This window comes from Nerophis lumbriciformis, linkage group LG04, assembly GCF_033978685.3.
Source record: "Nerophis lumbriciformis linkage group LG04, RoL_Nlum_v2.1, whole genome shotgun sequence".
Classification (NCBI taxonomy): Eukaryota; Metazoa; Chordata; class Actinopteri; order Syngnathiformes; family Syngnathidae; genus Nerophis; species Nerophis lumbriciformis.
In genome coordinates, this window is record NC_084551.2 from 58,071,230 (window position 1) to 58,092,575 (window position 21,346).

General features: G+C 38.5%; 1 protein-coding gene across 3 annotated transcripts in view; it reads right to left on the reverse strand.

The window, feature by feature from the left end:
* Positions 1–21,346, reverse strand: part of dyrk1b (dual-specificity tyrosine-(Y)-phosphorylation regulated kinase 1B) — a 117,461-nt gene that overhangs the window by 68,918 nt on the left and 27,197 nt on the right. Inside the window, exon 1 of one of the 3 annotated variants that reach the window (XM_072913091.1) lies at positions 16,900–19,780. The exons of 1 other annotated variant lie outside the window; for it this stretch is intronic. In XM_072913091.1, coding sequence (XP_072769192.1) covers positions 16,900–17,002 — 103 coding nt within the window. In that variant the 5' untranslated portion in view covers positions 17,003–19,780. Of the gene's footprint in view, positions 1–16,899; positions 19,781–21,346 lie in introns of those variants that run through there. One more of the 3 variants, XM_072913093.1, reaches the window with a different exon arrangement.

Sequence of the window (21,346 nt, forward strand, 5' to 3'; positions counted from 1 at the left end):
TGTGAAGGCTAAAATATGAGAAGGGAGACTGTTGAACAACTTAAGCTGTACATCAAGCAAGAATGGGATAGAATTCCACTTCGAAAATGTGTCTCCTCAGTTCCCAAACCTTTACTGAGTGTTGTTAAAAGGAAAGGCCATGTAACACACTGGTAAAAATGCCTTTTTTGCAATGTGCTGCTGCCATTCAATTCTAACTTCAGTTTTTCACAGCCTGCGATCAGTTGGATGAGATGACAAAACATTGAACTAGTATTGATGTTATTTGAACACTGATAGAGTTCAATAAAGGAGGAGTAAAGACTTTATAAACAAACACATCACCTGCTGCATGTTTCATTTTTTATTTATCTCTTTCATTGATGTGCATTTTTGATCAATAGACAATTCAATTTTTTCAAGTAAAGACATATTTACACAGCTATTATTATTATTATTATTTAGCAAGTAAAGACATATTTACACACCTATTATTATTATTATTATTTAGCAAGTAAACACATATTTACACAGCTATTATTATTATTTAGCAAGTAAACACATATTTACACAGCTATTATTATTTTTATTATTTAGCAAGTAAACACATATTTACACAGCTATTATTATTATTATTTAGCAAGTAAACACATATTTACACACCTATTATTATTATTATTATTTAGCAGGTAAACACATATTTACAAAGCTATTATTATTATTATTTAGCAAGTAAACACATATTTACACACTTATTATTATTATTATTTAGCAAGTAAACACATATTTACACAGCTATTATTATTATTATTTAGCAAGTAAACACATATTTACACACATATTATTAATATTATTATTACTTAGCAAGTAATCACATATTTACACAGCTATTATTATTATTATTTAGCGAGTAAAGACATATTTACACAGCTATTATTATTATTATTATTTAGCAAGTGAAGACATATTTACACAGCTATTAGTATTATTATTATTTAGCAAGTAAAGACATATATACACAGCTATTATTATTATTATTATTTAGCAAGTAAACGCATATTTACACAGCTATTATCATTATTATTATTTAGCAAGTAAACACATATTAACACACCTATTATTATTATCATCAAGCAAGTAAACACATACTTACACAGCTATTATTATTATTATTATTTAGCAAGTAAACACATATTTACACACCTATTATTATTATTATTACTTAGCAAGTAATCACATATTTACACAGCTATTATTATTATTATTTAGCAAGTAAAGACATATTTACACAGCTATTATTATTATTATTATTATTTATCAAGTAAAGACATATTTACACAGCTATTATTATTATTATTATTATTTAGCAAGTAAACACATATTTACACAGCTATTATTATTATTATCAAGCAAGTAAACACATATTTACACAGCTATTATTATTATTATTATTATTTAGCAAGTAAAGACATATTTACACAGCTATTATTATTATTATTATTTAGCAAGTAAAGACATACTTACACACCTATTATTATTATTATTATTATTTAGCAAGTAAACACATATTTACACAGCTATTAGCTGTGGGACGGCGTGGCGCCGTGGGAGAATGGCCGTGCGCGACCCGAGGGTCCCTGGTTCAATCCCCACCTAGTACCAACCTCGTCATGTCCGTTGTGTCCTGAGCAAGACACTTCACCCTTGCTCCTGATGGGTGCTGGTTAGCGCCTTGCATGGCAGCTCCCTCCATCAGTGTGTGAATGGGTAAATGTGGAAGTAGTGTCAAAGCGCTTTGAGTACCTTGAAGGTAGAAAAGCACTATACAAGTACAACCCATTTATTTATTTATTATTATTATTATTATTTAGCAAGTAAACACATATTTACACAGCTATTATTATTATTTAGCAAGTAAACACATATTTACACAGCTATTATTATTATTATTATTATTTAGCAAGTAAACACATATTTACACACCTATTATTAATATTATTATTACTTAGCAAGTAATCACATATTTACACAGCTATTATTATTATTATTTAGCAAGTAAAGACACATTTACACAGCTATTATTACTATTATTTAGCAAGTAAACACATATTTACACAGCTATTATTATTATTATTTAGCAAGTAAACATATTTACACAGCTATTGTTATTATTATTATTATTATTTAGCAAGCAAACACATATTTACACAGCTATTATTATTATTATTATTTAGCAAGTAAAGACATATTTACACAGCTATTATTATTATTATTATTATTGAGCAAGTAAACACATATTTACACAGCTATTATTATTATTATTATTATTTAGCAAGTAAACACATATTTACACACCTATTATTATTATTCTTACTTAGCAAGTAATCACATATTTACACAGCTATTATTATTATTATTTAGCAAGTAAAGCCATATTTACACAGCTATTATTATTATTATTATTTATCAAGTAAAGACATATTTACACAGCTATTATTATTATTATTATTATTATTATTATTATTTAGCAAGTAAACACATATTTACACAGCTATTATTATTATTATTATTATCACGCAAGTAAACACATATTTACACAGCTATTATTATTATTATTATCTAGCAAGTAAACACATATTTACACACCCATTATTAATATTATTATTATTACTTAGCAAGCAATCACATATTTACACAGCTATTATTATTATTATTATTATTTATCAAGTAAAGACATATTTACACAGCTATTAGTATTATTATTATTATTATTATTTAGCAAGTAAACACATATTTACACAGCTATTATTATTATTATTATTATTTAGCAAGTAAAGACATATTTACACAGCTATTATTATTATTTAGCAAGTAAACACATATTTACACACCTATTAATACTATTATTATTATTATTACTTAGCAAGTAAACACATATTTACACAGCTATTATTATTATTATTTAGCAAGTAAACACATATTTACACAGCTATTATTATTATTATTATTTAGCAAGCAAACACATATTTACACAGCTATTATTATTATTATTATTATTATTATTATTATCATTTAGCAAGTAAAGACATATTTACATAGCTATTATTATTATTATTATTTAGCAAGTAAAGACATATTTACACACCTATTATTATTATTATTTAGCAAGTAAACACATATTTACACAGCTATTATTATTATTATTTAGCAAGTAAACACATATTTACACAGCTATTATTATTATTATTATTATTATTATTTAGCAAGTAAAGACATATAGACAAAGCTATGCTTGAGAAGGAGCATCTTATATTTGCTGCCCCTTCAACATGATAAGTACTCTTACTTCATGGATAGTCCAGATGGACAAGCATACAAACCAAACAAATACATCAAATATAATGAAATCAAACAAAATACACACAAAAAAAACCATGAAGTGCAAAACTTGATAGAAGTACAAAGCGAACAGAAAAAGTAACATACACCTCACGGGATGAGAGCAAACAAATACAAAACCAGACAAAAAATAATAAATATAAAGCAAAATGTAAACACTTACAACTGTCAATAAGATCTTATTGTTCTGTCTTTATATCTTCTTTTCTATAAGATCTTATTGTTCTGTCTTTATATCTTCTTTTCTATTGGAATATATTTCTACAATCTTTGATCTGATTGTAAAGACAATTCCATAGTTGAACCTGAAATACACATTTGTTCCAACTTGACCTTGAATACTGATGACCTTTGTTTCAACTTGACATTGAATACTGATGACCTTTGTTCCAACTTGACCTTGAATACTGATGACCTTTGTTTCAACTTGACCTTGAATACTGATGACCTTTGTTCCAACTTGACCTTAAATACTGATGACCTTTGTTTCAACTTGACATTGAATACTGATGACCTTTGTTCCAACTTGACCTTGAATACTGATGACCTTTGTTTCAACTTGACCTTGAATACTGATGACCTTTGTTCCAACTTGACCTTGAATACTGATGACCTTTGTTTCAACTTGACTTTGAATACTGATGACCTTTGTTTCAACTTGACCTTGAATACTGATGACCTTTTCTTCTATGCTCTTCATTCTCACAAGTCATGACAAACATTTCATGTCAATTTGTTGCTAATGTTTGACTTTTAGCCTTCAACATAACACATCATGTATGTAACTTCAACTTAACACATCATGTGTGTAACTTCAACATAACACATCCTGTGTGTAACTTCAACATAACACATCATGTGTGTAACTTCAACATAACACATCATGTGTGTAACTTCAACATAACACATCATGTGTGTAACTTCAACATAACACATCATGTGTGTAACTTCAACATAACACATCATGTGTGTAACTTCAACATAACACATCATGTGTGTAACGTCAACATAACACATCATGTGTGTAACTTCAACATAACACATCATGTGTGTAACTTCAACATAACACATCATGTATGTAACTTCAACATAACACATCATGTGTGTAACTTCAACATAACTCATCATGTGTGTAACTTCAACATAACACATCATGTGTGTAACTTCAACATAACACATCATGTGTGTAACTTCAACATAACACATCATGTGTGTAACTTCAACATAACACATCATGTATGTAACTTCAACATAACACATCATGTATGTAACTTCAACATAACACATCATGTGTGTAACTTCAACATAACACATCATGTGTGTAACTTCAACATAACACATCATGTGTGTAACTTCAACATAACACATCATGTGTGTAACTTCAACATAACACATCATGTGTGTAACTTCAACATAACACATCATGTGTGTAACTTCAACATAACACATCATGTGTGTAACGTCAACATAACACATCATGTGTGTAACTTCAACATAACACATCATGTGTGTAACTTCAACATAACACATCATGTATGTAACTTCAACATAACACATCATGTGTGTAACTTCAACATAACACATCATGTGTGTAACTTCAACATAACACATCATGTGTGTAACTTCAACATAACACATCATGTGTGTAACTTCAACATAACACATCATGTGTGTAACTTCAACATAACACATCATGTATGTAACTTCAACATAACACATCATGTATGTAACTTCAACATAACACATCATGTGTGTAACTTCAACATAACACATCATGTGTGTAACTTCAACATAACACATCATGTATGTAACTTCAACATAACACATCATGTGTGTAACTTCAACATAACACATCATGTGTGTAACTTCAACATAACATATCATGTGTGTAACTTCAACATAACACATCATGTGTGTAACTTCAACATAACACATCATGTATGTAACTTCAACATAACACATCATGTATGTAACTTCAACATAACACATCATGTATGTAACTTCAACATAACACATCATGTGTGTAACTTCAACATAACACATCATGTATGTAACTTCAACATAACACATCATGTCTGTAACTTCAACGTAACACATCATGTGTGTAACTTCAACATAACACATCATGTATGTAACTTCAACATAACACACCGTGGATGTAACTTCAACATAACACATCATGTGTGTAACTTCAACATAACACATCATGTGTGTAACTTCAACATAACACATCATGTATGTAACTTCAACATAACACATCATGTGTGTAACTTCAACATAACACATCATGTGTGTAACTTCAACATAACACATCATGTGTGTAACTTCAACATAACACATCATATGTGTAACTTCAACATAACACATCATGTGTGTAACTTCAACATAACACATCATGTGTGTAACTTCAACATAACACATCATGTGTGTAACCTCACTAGCTCCTGTATGAATAAATCAAATGTTAGTGTGTTCTAGAAGCTCTTTTCTGTACTTGATACACAACCTTTATGTTACTCTTATATGTGTTCCCCCACACTTTATGTTACTCTTATATGTGTTCCCCCACACTTTATGTGACTCTTATATGTGTTCCCCCACACTTTATGTGACTCTTATATGTGTTCCCCCACACTTTATGTTCCTCTTATATGTGTTCCCCCACACTTTATGTGACTCTTATGTGTTTCCCCACACTTTATGTTACTCTTATATGTGTTCCCCCATACTTTATGTTACTCTTATATGTGTTCCCCCACACTTTATGTGACTCTTATATGTGTCCCCCCACACTTTATGTGACTCTTATATGTGTTCCCCCACACTTTATGTGACTCTTATATGTGTTCCCCCACACTTTATGTGACTCTTATATGTGTTCCCCCACACTTTATGTGACTCTTATATGTGTTTCCCCACACTTTATGTTACTCTTATATGTGTTCCCCCACACTTTATGTTACTCTTATATGTGTTCCCCCACACTTTATGTGACTCTTATATGTGTCCCCCCACACTTTATGTGACTCTTATATGTGTTCCCCCACACTTTATGTGACTCTTATATGTGTTCCCCCACACTTTATGTGACTCTTATATGTGTTCCCCCACACTTTATGTGACTCTTATATGTGTTCCCCCACACTTCCACACAGTAGCTGATATATGGCAACATAAGTGCACAATACAATATATGCATTGCCCTAAAATCTAACACATATTTGACCATAGTTCATATAAAAATACTTAGTTGTCCGTACATGTGTAATACTTAGTTGTCCGTACATGTGTAATACTTAGTTGTCCGTACATGTGCAATATGAGATCTCAGACTGTCATCCAGTATCACTCCTAAAAGTCTAAGTTCAGAAACCTTTTCAATATCAATTCCATCTATTAACAGTTTGATCGTTTCCTCCCTTTTCCTCTTACAAACAAATCATAAACTTTGTTTTTTGTACATTTAATGATCATTTATTGACATCAAACCATCTCTTAAGTTGAATCATTTGCTGTTCAATAATGTTTGATAATGCTTTTAAGTCATGTCCCCAACTATACACGTTGGTGTCGTCCGCAAATAATACACATTTCAATAACTTTGATTCCTCACATCTATCATTATTATATAAAATAAACCATTTTGGTCCCAAAATGTCCTCACATCATTAACTGTCAGTCACAGCAGCTGATGACAACATCAATTAGTTTTGTGTGTACTTTTAGTGTGAGGACAATATTGTCCACACCTGTCTCCATCTAAACACAGCAGTGTCTCTTAAAAGTAGGCGGGAAGCGAGGGAAAATGAGGTTAAACCAAGCACTTGGCTGCGTTTACTCCGAGGTGAAATCTCTGGAGCAAAGCCCGTGTAGTTAGTCCACCATGGTTATCAGGACAAACGACACTAGTGTGCATGCACCTGACTTCCTGTTGCCTAAAATGAATTCACAAATGACGGGTTTTCTCTAATTAAAAAATGAGACGTATTACTAACCGTCTGGAATGTCATGGCAAATGATCATGATACTGTTTATTGTTACATGCCTCCTCCATTAACAGCTAACAAGTCAAAGGCATCTTCTTGTCCTCCATGTTGCTCCATTTTGTAGGCATTATGGCAAATGACCAGGGCGGTCGCCGCTTTTGCCCTGCTTCCATTTGAGCCATGAATATATATGACGGATGACATCCAAAGACTTACAAACAAACTCCATCCATCCATCCATCTTCTTCCGCTTATCCGAGGTCGGGTCGCGGGGGCAGCAGCCTAAGCAGGGAAGCCCAGACTTCCCTCTCCCCAGCCACTTCGTCCAGCTCCTCCCGGGGGATCCCGAGGCGTTCCCAGGCCAGCCGGGAGACATAGTCTTCCCAACGTGTCCTGGGTCTTCCTCGTGGCCTCCTACCGGTCGGACGTGCCCTAAACACCTCCTTAGAGAGGCGCTCGGGTGGCATCCTGACCAGATGCCCGAACCACCTCATCTGGCTCCTCTCGATGTGGAGGAGCAGCGGCTTTACTTTGAGCTCCCCCCGGATGACAGAGCTTCTCACCCTATCTCTAAGGGAGAGCCCCGCCACCCGGCGGAGGAAACTCATTTCGGCCGCTTGTACCCGTGATCTTGTCCTTTCGGTCATAACCCAAAGCTCATGACCATAGGTGAGGATGGGAACGTAGATCGACCGGTAAATTGAGAGCTTTGCTTTCCGGCTCAGCTCCTTCTTCACCACAACAGATCGATACAGCGTCCGCATTACTGAAGACGCCGCACCGATCCGCCTGTCGATCTCACCATCCACTCTTCCCTCACTCGTGAACAAGACTCCGAGGTACTTGAACTCCTCCACTTGGGGCAAGATCTCCTCCCCAACCCGGAGATGGCACTCCACCCTTTTCCGGGCGAGAACCATGGACTCGGACTTGGAGGTGCTGATTCTCATCCCAGTCGCTTCACACTCAGCTGCGAACCGATCCAGTGAGAGCTGAAGATCCTGGCCAGATGAAGCCATCAGGACCAAATCATCTGCAAAAAGCAGAGACCTAATCCTGCAGCCACCAAACCGGATCCCCTCAACGCCTTGACTGCGCCTAGAAATTCTGTCCATAAAAGTTATGAACAGAATCGGTGACAAAGGGCAGTCTTGGCGGAGTCCAACCCTCACCGGAAACGTGTCCGACTTACTGCCGGCAATGCGAACCAAGCTCTGACACTGATCATACAGGGAGCGGACCGCCACAATCAGACAGTCCGAAACCCCATACTCTCTGAGCACTCCCCACAGGACTTCCCGAGGGACACGGTCGAATGCCTTCTCCAAGTCCACAAAGCACATGTAGACTGGTTGGGCAAACTCCCATGCACCCTCAAGGACCCTGCCGAGAGTATAGAGCTGGTCCACAGTTCCACGACCAGGACGAAAACCACACTGTTCCTTCTGAATCCGAGGTTCGACTATCCGGCGTAGCCTCCTCTCCAGTACACCTGAATAGACCTTACCGGGAAGGCTGAGGAGTGTGATCCCACGATAGTTAGAACACACCCTCCGGTTCCCCTTTTTAAAGAGAGGAACCACCACCCCGGTCTGCCAATCCAGAGGTACTGCCCCCGATGTCCACGCGATGCTGCAGAGTCTTGTCAACCAAGACAGCCCTACAGCATCCAGAGCCTTAAGGAACTCCGGGCGGATCTCATCCACCCCCGGGGCCTTGCCACAGAGGAGCTTTTTAACTACCTCAGCAACCTCAGCCCCAGAAATAGGAGAGCCCACCACAGATTCCCCAGGCACTGCTTCCTCATAGGAAGACGTGTTGGTGGGATTGAGGAGCTCTTCGAAGTATTCCCTCCACCGATCCACAACTTCCGCAGTCGAGGTCAGCAGAACACCATCCGCACCATACACGGTGTTGGTAGTGCACTGCTTCCCCTTCCTGAGGCGGCGGATGGTGGTCCAGAATCGCTTCGAAGCCATCCGGAAGTCGTTTTCCATGGCTTCCCCGAACTCCTCCCATGTCCGAGTTTTTGCCTCCGCGACCGCTGAAGCCGCACACCGCTTGGCCTGTCGGTACCTGTCCGCTGCCTCAGGAGTCCCATGAGCCAAAAGAACCCGATAGGACTCCTTCTTCAGCTTGACGGCATCCCTCACCGCCGGTGTCCACCAACGGGTTCTAGGATTACCGCCACGACAGGCACCAACTACCTTGCGGCCACAGCTCCAATCAGCCGCCTCGACAATAGAGGTGCGGAACATGGTCCACTCGGACTCAATGTCCAGCACCTCCCTTGTGACATGTTCAAAGTTCTTCCGGAGGTGGGAATTGAAACTCTCTCTGACAGGAGACTCTGCCAGACGTTCCCAGCAAACCCTCACAATGCGTTTGGGCCTGCCAGGTCTGTCCGGCATCCTCCCCCACCATCGCAGCCAACTCACCACCAGGTGGTGATCGGTAGAAAGCTCCGCCCCTCTCTTCACCCGAGTGTCCAAAACACGAGGCCGCAAATCCGATGACACAACTACAAAGTCGATCATAGAACTGCGGCCTAGGGTGTCCTGGTGCCAAGTGCACATATGGACACCCTTATGCTTGAACATGGTGTTCGTTATGGACAATCCGTGACGGGCACAAAAGTCCAATAACAAAACACCACTTAGGTTCAGATCCGGGCGGCCATTCTTCCCAATCACGCCTCTCCAGGTTTCACTGTCGTTGCCAATATGAGCGTTGAAGTCCCCCAGTAGAACGAGGGAATCACCCGGGGGAGCACTCTCAAGTACTCCCTCGAGTGAATCCAAAAAGGGTGGGTACTCTGAGCTGCTGTTTGGCGCGTAAGCGCAAACAACAGTCAGGACCCGTCCCCCCACCCGAAGGCGGAGGGAAGCTACCCTCTCGTCCACCGGGTTGAACTCCAACATGCAGGCTCTGAGCCGGGGGGCAACAAGAATTGCCACCCCAGCCCGTCGCCTCTCACTGCTGGCAACGCCAGAGTGGAAGAGAGTCCAGCCCCTCTCGAGAGATCTGGTTCCAGAGCCCTTGCTGTGCGTCGAGGTGAGTCCGACTATATCCAACCGGAACTTCTCTACCTCGCGCACTAGCTCAGGCTCCTTCCCCCCCAGCGAGGTGACGTTCCACGTCCCAAGAGCTAGCTTATGTAGCCGAGGATCGGACCGCCAAGTGCCCTGCCTTCGGCTACCGCCCAAACAAACAAACTCATTATATATAAATGACGTATGACATCCAAACACAAACTCATTATATATAAATGACGTATGACATCGAAAGACAAACTAATTATACATAAATGACGTATGACATCTAAAGACTTACAAACAAACTCATTATATATAAATGATGTATGACAAAGTTTGTGAATAAATAGATATGATCCAAATAGTATTCATCTCATGGAAATTCCTGAGACATTTGAGCGATAATGAGGAAGCCAGACACGTCATCACGTGACATAGAGGAGGAGCCACAGATCCCTTCCCCATCAACGGCAATGCTAATCAAGCAGACCGGATGGGAGACAACAAAGACTACTTTGGGACAAATGATGATCCAGAAACTTCTATTGTTGATCCAGAAAATAATGAGGATGATCTACACGCTTCATGCTAAACCCACCCAGCTTTAGTCCAACACTAAGCATCATGTAGCAGTGTTGCTAAGTGCCAAACAAGAACAATCACTTACTGTACAATGTCTGCAGAATGACTATATACAGTATTCCCCTTTAGATGAAGAATTCATTTGAATCCACATGACAATGTCTTCTGTTGTCGTGGGTGTGTCTCTAGAAACTGAATGTCACAGATGAACAACTTCTAGATTCATGGCTAAATCCTCCTATTATCCAGGTGAGAGGCAGGACTTATCATCCACAACAACTTTGAAGAGGCGCAACAATGCGGGAGCAGACAAGACATCAAAGCTGCATCTTCTTCTTTACAGTTTGCATGCATACATTTTACTTTCTTTTTATTATGTACATGTTGTAATCTTCACTTTCATTTTATTATGTACATGTTGTAATCTTCACTTTCATTTATTATGTACATGTTGTAATCTTCACTTTCATTTTATTATGTACATGTTGTAATCTTCACTTTCATTTATTATGTACATGTTGTAATCTTCACTTTCATTTTATTATGTACATGTTGTAATCTTCACTTTCATTTTATTATGTACATGTTGCAATCTTCACTTTCATTTTATTATGTACATGTTGCAATCTTCACTTTCATTTTATTATGTACATGTAATCTTCACTTTCATTTATTATGTACATGTTGTAATCTTCACTTTCATTTTATTATGTACATGTTGTAATCTTCACTTTCATTTATTATGTACATGTAATCTTCACTTTCATTTTATTATGTACATGTTGCAATCTTCACTTTCATTTTATTATGTACATGTTGTAATCTTCACTTTCATTTATTATGTACATGTTGTAATCTTCACTTTCATTTTATTATGTACATGTTGCAATCTTCACTTTCATTTTATTATGTACATGTTGTAATCTTCACTTTCATTGTATTATGTACATGTTGTAATCTTCACTTTCATTTATTATGTACATGTTGTAATCTTCACTTTCATTTTATTATGTACATGTTGCAATCTTCACTTTCATTTTATTATGTACATGTTGCAATCTTCACTTTCATTTTATTATGTACATATTGTAATCTTCACTTTCATTTTATTATGTACATGTTGTAATCGTCACTTTCATTTATTATGTACATGTTGTAATCTTCACTTTCATTTTATTATGTACATGTTGCAATCTTCACTTTCATTTTATTATGTACATGTTGCAATTTTCACTTTCATTTTATTATGTACATGTTGAAATCTTCACTTTCATTTTATTATGTACATGTTGTAATCTTCACTTTCATTTTATTATGTACATGTTGCAATCTTCACTTTCATTTTATTATGTAAATGTTGCAATTTTCACTTTCATTTTATTATGTACATGTTGCAATCTTCACTTTCATTTTATTATGTACATGTTGCAATTTTCACTTTCATTTTATTATGTACATGTTGCAATCTTCACTTTCATTTTATTATGTACATGTTGAAATCTTCACTTTTATTTTATTATGTACATGTTGCACTACTGCCATCTTCATTTTATTATGTACATGTTGCACTACTGCCATCTTCATTTTATTATGTACATGTTGCATTACTGCCATCTTCATTTTATTATGTACATGTTGCACTACTGCATCTTCATTTTATTATGTACATGTTGCACTACTGCCATCTTCATTTTATTATGTACATGTTGTACTACTGCATCTTCATTTTATTATGTACATGTTGCACTACTGCATCTTCATTTTATTATGTACATGTTGCACTACTGCATCTTCATTTTATTATGTACATGTTGCACTACTGCATCTTCATTTTATTATGTACATGTTGCACTACTGCCGTCTTCATTTTATTATGTACATGTTGTACTACTGCATCTTCATTTTATTATGTACATGTTGCACTACTGCATCTTCATTTTATTATGTACATGTTGCACTACTGCATCTTCATTTTATTATGTACATGTTGCACTACTGCATCTTCATTTTATTATGTACATGTTGCACTACTGCATCTTCATTTTATTATGTACATGTTGCACTACTGCATCTTCATTTTATTATGTACATGTTGCACTACTGCCATCTTCATTTTATCATGTACATGTTGTAATCTTCACTTTCATTTTATTATGTACATGTTGCACTACTGCCATATTAATTTTATTATGTACATCTTGCATTACTGCCATCTTCATTTTATTATGTACATGTTGCACTACTGCATCTTCATTTTATTATGTACATGTTGCATTACTGCCATCTTCATTTTATCATGTACATGTTGTAATCTTCACTTTCATTTTATTATGTACATGTTGCACTACTGGCATATTAATTTTATTATGTACATGTTGCACTACTGCATCTTCATTTTATTATGTACATGTTGCATTACTGCTGTCGTCATTTTATTATGTACATGTTGCACTACTGCCATCTTCATTTTATTATGTACATGTTGCACTACTACCATCTTCATTTTATTATGTACATGTTGCACTACTGCCATCTTCACTTTCATTTTTTATGACATTCAAGTAATAATAATAATAATAGTAATGGATTAGGTTTTATATCGCACTTTTCTATTATTAGATACTCAAAGCGCTCACAAAGAAGTGGGAAGCCATCATTCATTCACACCTGGTGGTGGTGGTAAGCTACATTTGTAGCCACAGCTGCCCTGGGGTAGACTGACAGAAGCCAGGCTGCAAGTTTGCGCCTATAGCCCCTCATTCATTCATCATTCATTCACCTACGGCCCCTCCGACCACCACCTATCATTCATTCATCATTCATTCACCTACGACCCCTCCGACCACCACCTATCACTCATTCATCATTCATTCACCTACGACCCCTCCGACCACCACCTATCATTCATTCATCATTCATTCACCTACGACCCCTCCGACCACCACCTATCATTAATTCATCATTCATTCACCTACGGCCCATCCGACCACCACCTATCATTCATTCATCATTCATTCACCTACGGCCCCTCCGACCACCACCTATCATTCATTCATCATTCATTCACCTACGGCCCCTCCGACCACCACCTATCATTCATTCATCATTCATTCACCTACGGCCCCTCCGACCACCACCTATCATTCATTCATCATTCATTCACCTACGGCCCCTCCGACCACCACCTATCATTCATTCATCATTCATTCACCTACGGCCCCTCCGACCACCACCTATCATTCATTCATCATTCATTCACCTACGGCCCCTCCGACCACCATCTATCATTCATTCATCATTCATTCACCTACGGCCCCTCCGACCACCACCTATCATTCATTCATTCATTCACCTACGGCCCCTCCGACCACCACCTATCATTCATTCATCATTCATTCACCTACGGCCCCTCCGACCACCACCTATCATTCATTCATCATTCATTCACCTACGGCCCCTCCGACCACCACCTATCATTCATTCATCATTCATTCACCTACGGCCCCTCCGACCACCACCTATCATTCATTCATCATTCATTCACCTACGGCCCCTCCGACCACCATCTATCATTCATTCATCATTCATTCACCTATGGCCCCTCCGACCACCACCTATCATTCATTCATCATTCATTCACCTACGGCCCCTCCGACCACCACCTATCATTCATTCATCATTCATTCACCAGTGTGAGTGGCACCGGGGGAAAGGGTGCCAAGGACACAACGGCAGCGATTTGGATGTCAAGAGGCGGGGAGTGAACCTGCAACCCTCAGGTTTCTGGCACGGCCGCTCTACCGACTATGCCATACCGCCCCTGAGTCTCTCCTTGAGTCCAGTGCAGCATAAACTAAAGTTAGGTTTGGGTTATCGATGCTAAACATACTTTGTGTGTTGTAGCGCTTATAATAACAACATTTAACATGAATTGATGAACGTGGACCCCGACTTAAACGAGTGGAAAAACTTATTGGGGTGTTACCATTTGGTGGTCAATTGTGGGTAATACGTACTGTACTGTGCAATCTACTAATACAAGTTTCAATCAGTCAATTCAAATGTGTAATATGTGGTTAATCTTCAGGTCACAAGATGTAAATAGAGTATTGCTTGCAGATGTTGGATGGTTATTTAGAGACTTTTGTGGGCGAAATAGAGAGCACCATTTGACTCCATTGTTAGCTGACTTCTTATTGATTGATTTATTTACGACTTAGAATGCATAGAACAATAAAAAGGTGTGTTCTTGTCTTACATAAGGATGGTGAATGATAGACAGCACATGATCTACTAATATGGTCAGAGTGCAGAAGCGTCACGACTGTGATGTCAACATCCCAAAATAGCCAAAGATATTTGCTGTGCAATATTCAAATTGGCCCACTGAATTTCTGGCATGTTGTGATGTTTAGGCGGTATTTTCACCTACTTTGTGAAATGTAAACACAAGTGGTTATGTGATGTTTAAGCAGTATTTTCACCTACTTTGTGAAATGTAAACACGAGTGGTTATGTGATGTTTAGGCGGTATTTTCACCTACTTTGTGAAATGTAAACACAAGTGGTTATGTGATGTTTAGGCGGTATTTTCACCTACTTTGTGAAATGTAAACACAAGTGGTTATGTGATGTTTATGTGATGTTTAGGCGGTATTTTCACCTACTTTGTGAAATGTAAACACAAGTGGTTATGTGATGTTTATGTGATGTTTAGGCACTATTTTCACCTACTTTGTGAAATGTAAACACAAGTGGTTATGTGATGTTTATGTGATGTTTAGGCAGTATTTTCACCTACTTTGTGAAATGTAAACACGAGTGGTTATGTGATGTTTTTGTGATGTTTAGACAGTATTTTCACCTACTTTGTGAAATGTAAACACGAGTGGTTATGTGATGTTTTTGTGATGTTTAGGCGGTATTTTCACCTACTTTGTGAAATGTAAACACAAGTGGTTATGTGATGTTTATGTGATGTTTAGGCGGTATTTTCACCTACTTTGTGAAATGTAAACACAAGTGGTTATGTGATGTTTATGTGATGTTTAGGCAGTATTTTCACCTACTTTGTGAAATGTAAACACGAGTGGTTATGTGATGTTTTTGTGATGTTTAGGCGGTATTTTCACCTACTTTGTGAAATGTAAACACAAGTGGTTATGTGATGTTTATGTGATGTTTAGGCACTATTTTCACCTACTTTGTGAAATGTAAACACAAGTGCTTATGTGATGTTTATGTGATGTTTAGGCGGTATTTTCACCTACTTTGTGAAATGTAAAGACAAGTGGTTATGTGATGTTTAGGCGGTATTTTCACCTACTTTGTAAAATGTAAACACAAGTGGTTATGGTTTCATGGCAACAATGAAACACAAACATATCAAGTCAACTTGTTTTTACACTGTACTGCGGCTTTACGTGTTCATGCTTTGAATTGTTTGAGCTTTTCCTAAAATGAATTACGTTTAGCTTTTAGCTGACATTCTTCTATTTCCGTCAAAGTTTTGATTGATTTGATGACTTGTCAGCCGGCAGCTGCTAGCACCAGACTGCTTCGGTTGGAAAAGGTTCCAGAAAAGTACACGTTGGCTGTAGACCGAGGAAAGAATGTTGAAGCAGCATTACTCAAAGTTTTGTTGGGAGATCGGCACACAAATACTTGACCACAAAAGACCCTTTTAAAGAAACAGGAAGGACGTGAGTGGACATGGAACAAACTCATCCAGGCTCAAGGTTTTGGACTACAGAAAGTAAAGGCAGCATGTCATAGCCGCATGTAAACGTGTGCAAGAGACTAGAAAACATAGTTAGCATGCTAGGTGTAAGTTGTTGGATCCTGCACGTAAACGTGTGCAAGAGACTAGAAAACATAATTAGCATGCTGCTATTGCTAACAGGTGTGTGAGGACTGACTTTTGTTGTCGCGATGCAAGGCAGAGGTGATCCAGGGCTGTGATTGGACCATCCTGCAGGGGGGAGCGGTCTTGTCCTCCACAGATGATGATGTGATCACCATGGAAACGCTTGGCCAACGCTCAATCCAGAAGGGAAAGCCAAGTCAATGCAAGTGGTGTGCAGCCTCCATCAGGTGTGTTCCACTGCACACTTGCTGACTGGGTAAATCTCCAAAAGGTGGCAAGTCAAATCCAAAGGCACCGTCTCCGCTAGCTTCCTTGCTCGTTAGTGTGGTTTCTAAGGCAACCAAGTGGTGTTCAGTAGGACTTACAAATATAAAGATTGGAACACTTTGTGGAGTTCTTGATGAGAAGGTGTTATGTTTCCCTGGAGGATGAGGACAGGATCATTTTTGGTTTGTCAGGGTTAAATGGAACTTTCTTTAGGCAGACCAGAGGAAGTAGGTCCTTCTATGGATGGCCTATGAACTTTGTTTAGGTTAGACCAGAGGAAGGAGGTCCTCCTGTGGATGGCCTATGAACTTTGTTTAGGCTAGACCAGAGGAAGTAGGTCCCACTACGGATGGCCTATGAACTTTGTTTAGGGTAGACCAGAGGAAGTAGGTCCCACTACGGATGGCCTATGAACTTTGTTTAGGGTAGACCAGAGGAAGGAGGTCCTCCTGTGGATGGCCTATGAACTTTGTTTAGGGTAGACCAGAGGAAGTAGGTCCTTCTATGGATGGCCTATGAACTTTGTTTAAGCTAGACCAGATGAAGTAGGTCCTCCTGTGGATGGCCTATGAACTTGGTTTAGGGTAGCCAGAGGAAGTAGGTCCCTCTATGGATGGCCTATGAACTTTGTTTAGGGTAGACCAGAGGAAGCATGTCCTCCTGTGGATGGCCTATGAACTTTGTTTAGGGTAGACCAGAGGAAGGAGGTCCTCCTGTGGATGGCCTATGAACTTTGTTTAGGGTAGACCAGAGGAAGGAGGTCCTCCTGTGGATGGCCTATGAACTTTGTGTAGGGTAGACCAGAGGAAGGAGGTCCTCCTGTGGATGGCGTTCACCCGAAGCAGCAAAGCAGCAGTCCAGCACACATATCCAAGGAACTAAGATCCAGTCCAGAAGGTATTCCAAGTGCTTCAACACAAACTTGCTGCCTTGATCTTGTGGATCCATTTGAGGAGCTGCAAGTCCCTGGAACAAAGCCCACCCGCCATGCTGCTAGGTGGGCCGCTGGACAAGGAGGGGAGTTGGATTTTTGCTTTTACCCCATCGCTCCTGCAGGTAAAAATAGGTCCAGGTGCCAAGATTAGTCCTCGCTTTGTCTTGACTGGACTTTGAAGGGAACTTCCACGGACCTGCTTGTTTCCCAGCCGGCACACGTCCACTTGAAGAAGTCCGCAACTGAGACGTCAAATCCAAGAAGTCCAGATGTCAAATCCAAGAAGTCAGATGGGACAAGTAAGATGGGAGAAGTCAGATGGGAGAAGTCAGATGGGAGAAGTCAGATGGGAGAAGTCAGATGGGAGAAGTCAAAAGGGAGAAGTCAGATGGGAGAAGTCAGAAGGGAGAAGTCAAAAGGGAGAAATCAAAAGAGAGAAGTCAGATGGGAGAAGTCAGATGGGAGAAGTCAAAAGGGAGAAGTCAGATGGGAGAAGTCAGATGGTAGAAGTCAAAAGGGAGAAGTCAGATGGGAGAAGTCAGATGGGAGAAGTCAAAAGGGAGAAGTCAGATGGGAGAAGTCAGATGGGAGAAGTCAGATGGGAGAAGTCAGATGGGAGAACTCAGATGGGAGAAGTCAAAAGGCAGAAGTCAAACAGGAGAAGTCCAGAGTGAAAGATCCAAAGAATGAAAATGGTGAGCAACAATCCCAAAGTGTCTTCAAGTTGCTGACTTCTTGTCAAAGTGTCTTCAGCTAACAGGTCTAGCTGCTGGGTCCAGGTTGCTGACTTCTTGTCAAAGTGTCTTCAGCAAACAGGTCCAGGTTGCTGACTTCTTGTCAAAGTGTCTTCAGCAAACAGGTCCAGGTTGCTGACTTCTTGTCAAAGTGTCTTCAGCAAACAGGTCTAGCTGCTGGGTCCAGGTTGCTGACTTCTTGTCAAAGTGTCTTCAGCAAACAGGTCTAGCTGCTGGGTCCAGGTTGCTGACTTCTTGTCAAAGTGTCTTCAGCTAACAGGTCTAGCTGCTGGGTCCAGGTTGAAGGAGAAAAGGGCAGCTGGGCGTCATGTTGGTGTCCGTGTGACGATCACTCTTCACTTCCCTTACATTACTTTACATGACATGACATTATATTATATTATATTATATTATCTGCCTCCTGCCTTCTGCCGCCCGCTCCTCTCTCTCCTCTCGCTCTCTCTCTCTCCCTCTCCCTCTCTCTCCCCGCCCTGACAGCGGACTCTACCAACTATGGCGGCGGGGGAGCAGCTCCTTTTCGCCGTCACAAAGCTCCGCTTTGACGCCAATACTCTTCCCACGGCCAACTGGTACATCCACACAAGTAGACGTGTACATCCACGCAGGTTTCTGTCGGCCGAGGACACTTAGGCTACAAAGTTGGAAGAGTGGGTGTAGGCGGAGAAACACCCCTCCGTGTGCCGCAAGTGGTGTCTTCCAAACAGACTCTCCCATGCTGGCCATTTATAGCAACAAGTTGACATGTTGTCAGGAATAAAGCTGCCATGAAATGTGTTCATGTGGTGTAAAGTCACACAGTGATGGCGCTTGGAAAGGAAAGATGATGTTTGGCTGTTTAGTCTAATCTCGCTACCGGCGTCCTCTCCCTCACGCATGCGCACCACGCGCCCCTGTGGGCTCTGTTGCTACCCGACGCCGTGGCAGCTGCGAGCTGATTGGCCGCACACAGTGTAGTACCCGCCTGTGATTGGACGGCGCCTCGCTGTGTGGGCGGAGCTCTTGGCCGGCTTCACCAGTGCGCCTTCAAAGGCTCCATGGCGGAAATAGTTTGAGGATGTCAGGTAGAAATGGAGCGAGCCTTTGGGGGAGGGGAGGAGGAGAGGGGAGGAGGAGGGGGGGGAGGAGAGGAGGGGAGACGTGACTTCCCTCTTAGAAACATGAAACATGAAGCATGAAGCTAAAAGTTGTCCTGTTGCTAACCCGCTAAATACAGCACTGCTGCCTGGGAACACCACACACACACACACACACACACACACACACACAAATAAACACACATACATATATATATATATATATATATATATATATACATATATATATATATATATATATATATATATATATATATATATATATATATATACACATATATATATATATATATATATATATATATATATATATATATATACACATGTATATATATATACATATACAAACGCATATATATATATACATATATATATGTGTGTATATATGAATGTATATATATATATATATATATACATATACATATATATATATATATATATATATATATATATATATATATATATATATATATATATATATATATATATATATATATATATATATTAGGGCTGCAACTAACGATTAATTTGATCCTCGATTAATCTGTCGATTATTACTTAGATTAATCGATTAATAATCGGACAAAAGAGACAAACTACATTTCTATCCTTTCCAGTATTTTATTGAAAAAAACCAGCATACTGGCACCATACTTATTTTGATTATTGTTTCTCAGCTGTTTGTACATGTTGCAGTTGATAAATAAAGGTTTGAAAAAATAAAATAAATAAAAATAAAAAATAAAAAATTGCCCCTGCGCATGCGCATAGCATAGATCCAACGAATCGATGACTAACTTAATCGCCAACTATTTTTATAATCGATTTTAATCGATTTAATCGATTAGTTGTTGCAGCCCTAATATAAATATATAAATATATGATTTGTAGCTCCAAGCAGTGCCTGAGACCTTCTTGCACTGACTAACAGCTGAGCCGTCATGGCTAAATAAAGACACCATGGCCTAATAACGCACTATAATTACTCACACAACATATTCAAAGTATAATTACTCACACAACATATTTAAAGTATAATTACTCACACAACATATTTAAAGTATAATTACTCACACAACATATTTAAAGTATAATTACTCACACAACATATTTAAAGTATAATTACTCACACAACATATTTAAAGTATAATTACTTACACAACATATTTAAAGTATAATTACTCACACAACATATTTAAAGTATAATTACTCACACAACATATTTAAAGTATAATTACTCACACAACATATTTAAAGTATAATTACTCACACAACATATTTAAAGTATAATTACTTACACAACATATTTAAAATATAATTACTCACACAACATATTTAAAGTATAATTACTCACACAACATATTTAAAGTATAATTACTCACACAACATATTTAAAGTATAATTACTCACTCATATTGAAAGATTCTGCTCATAAACAACAATCCCATG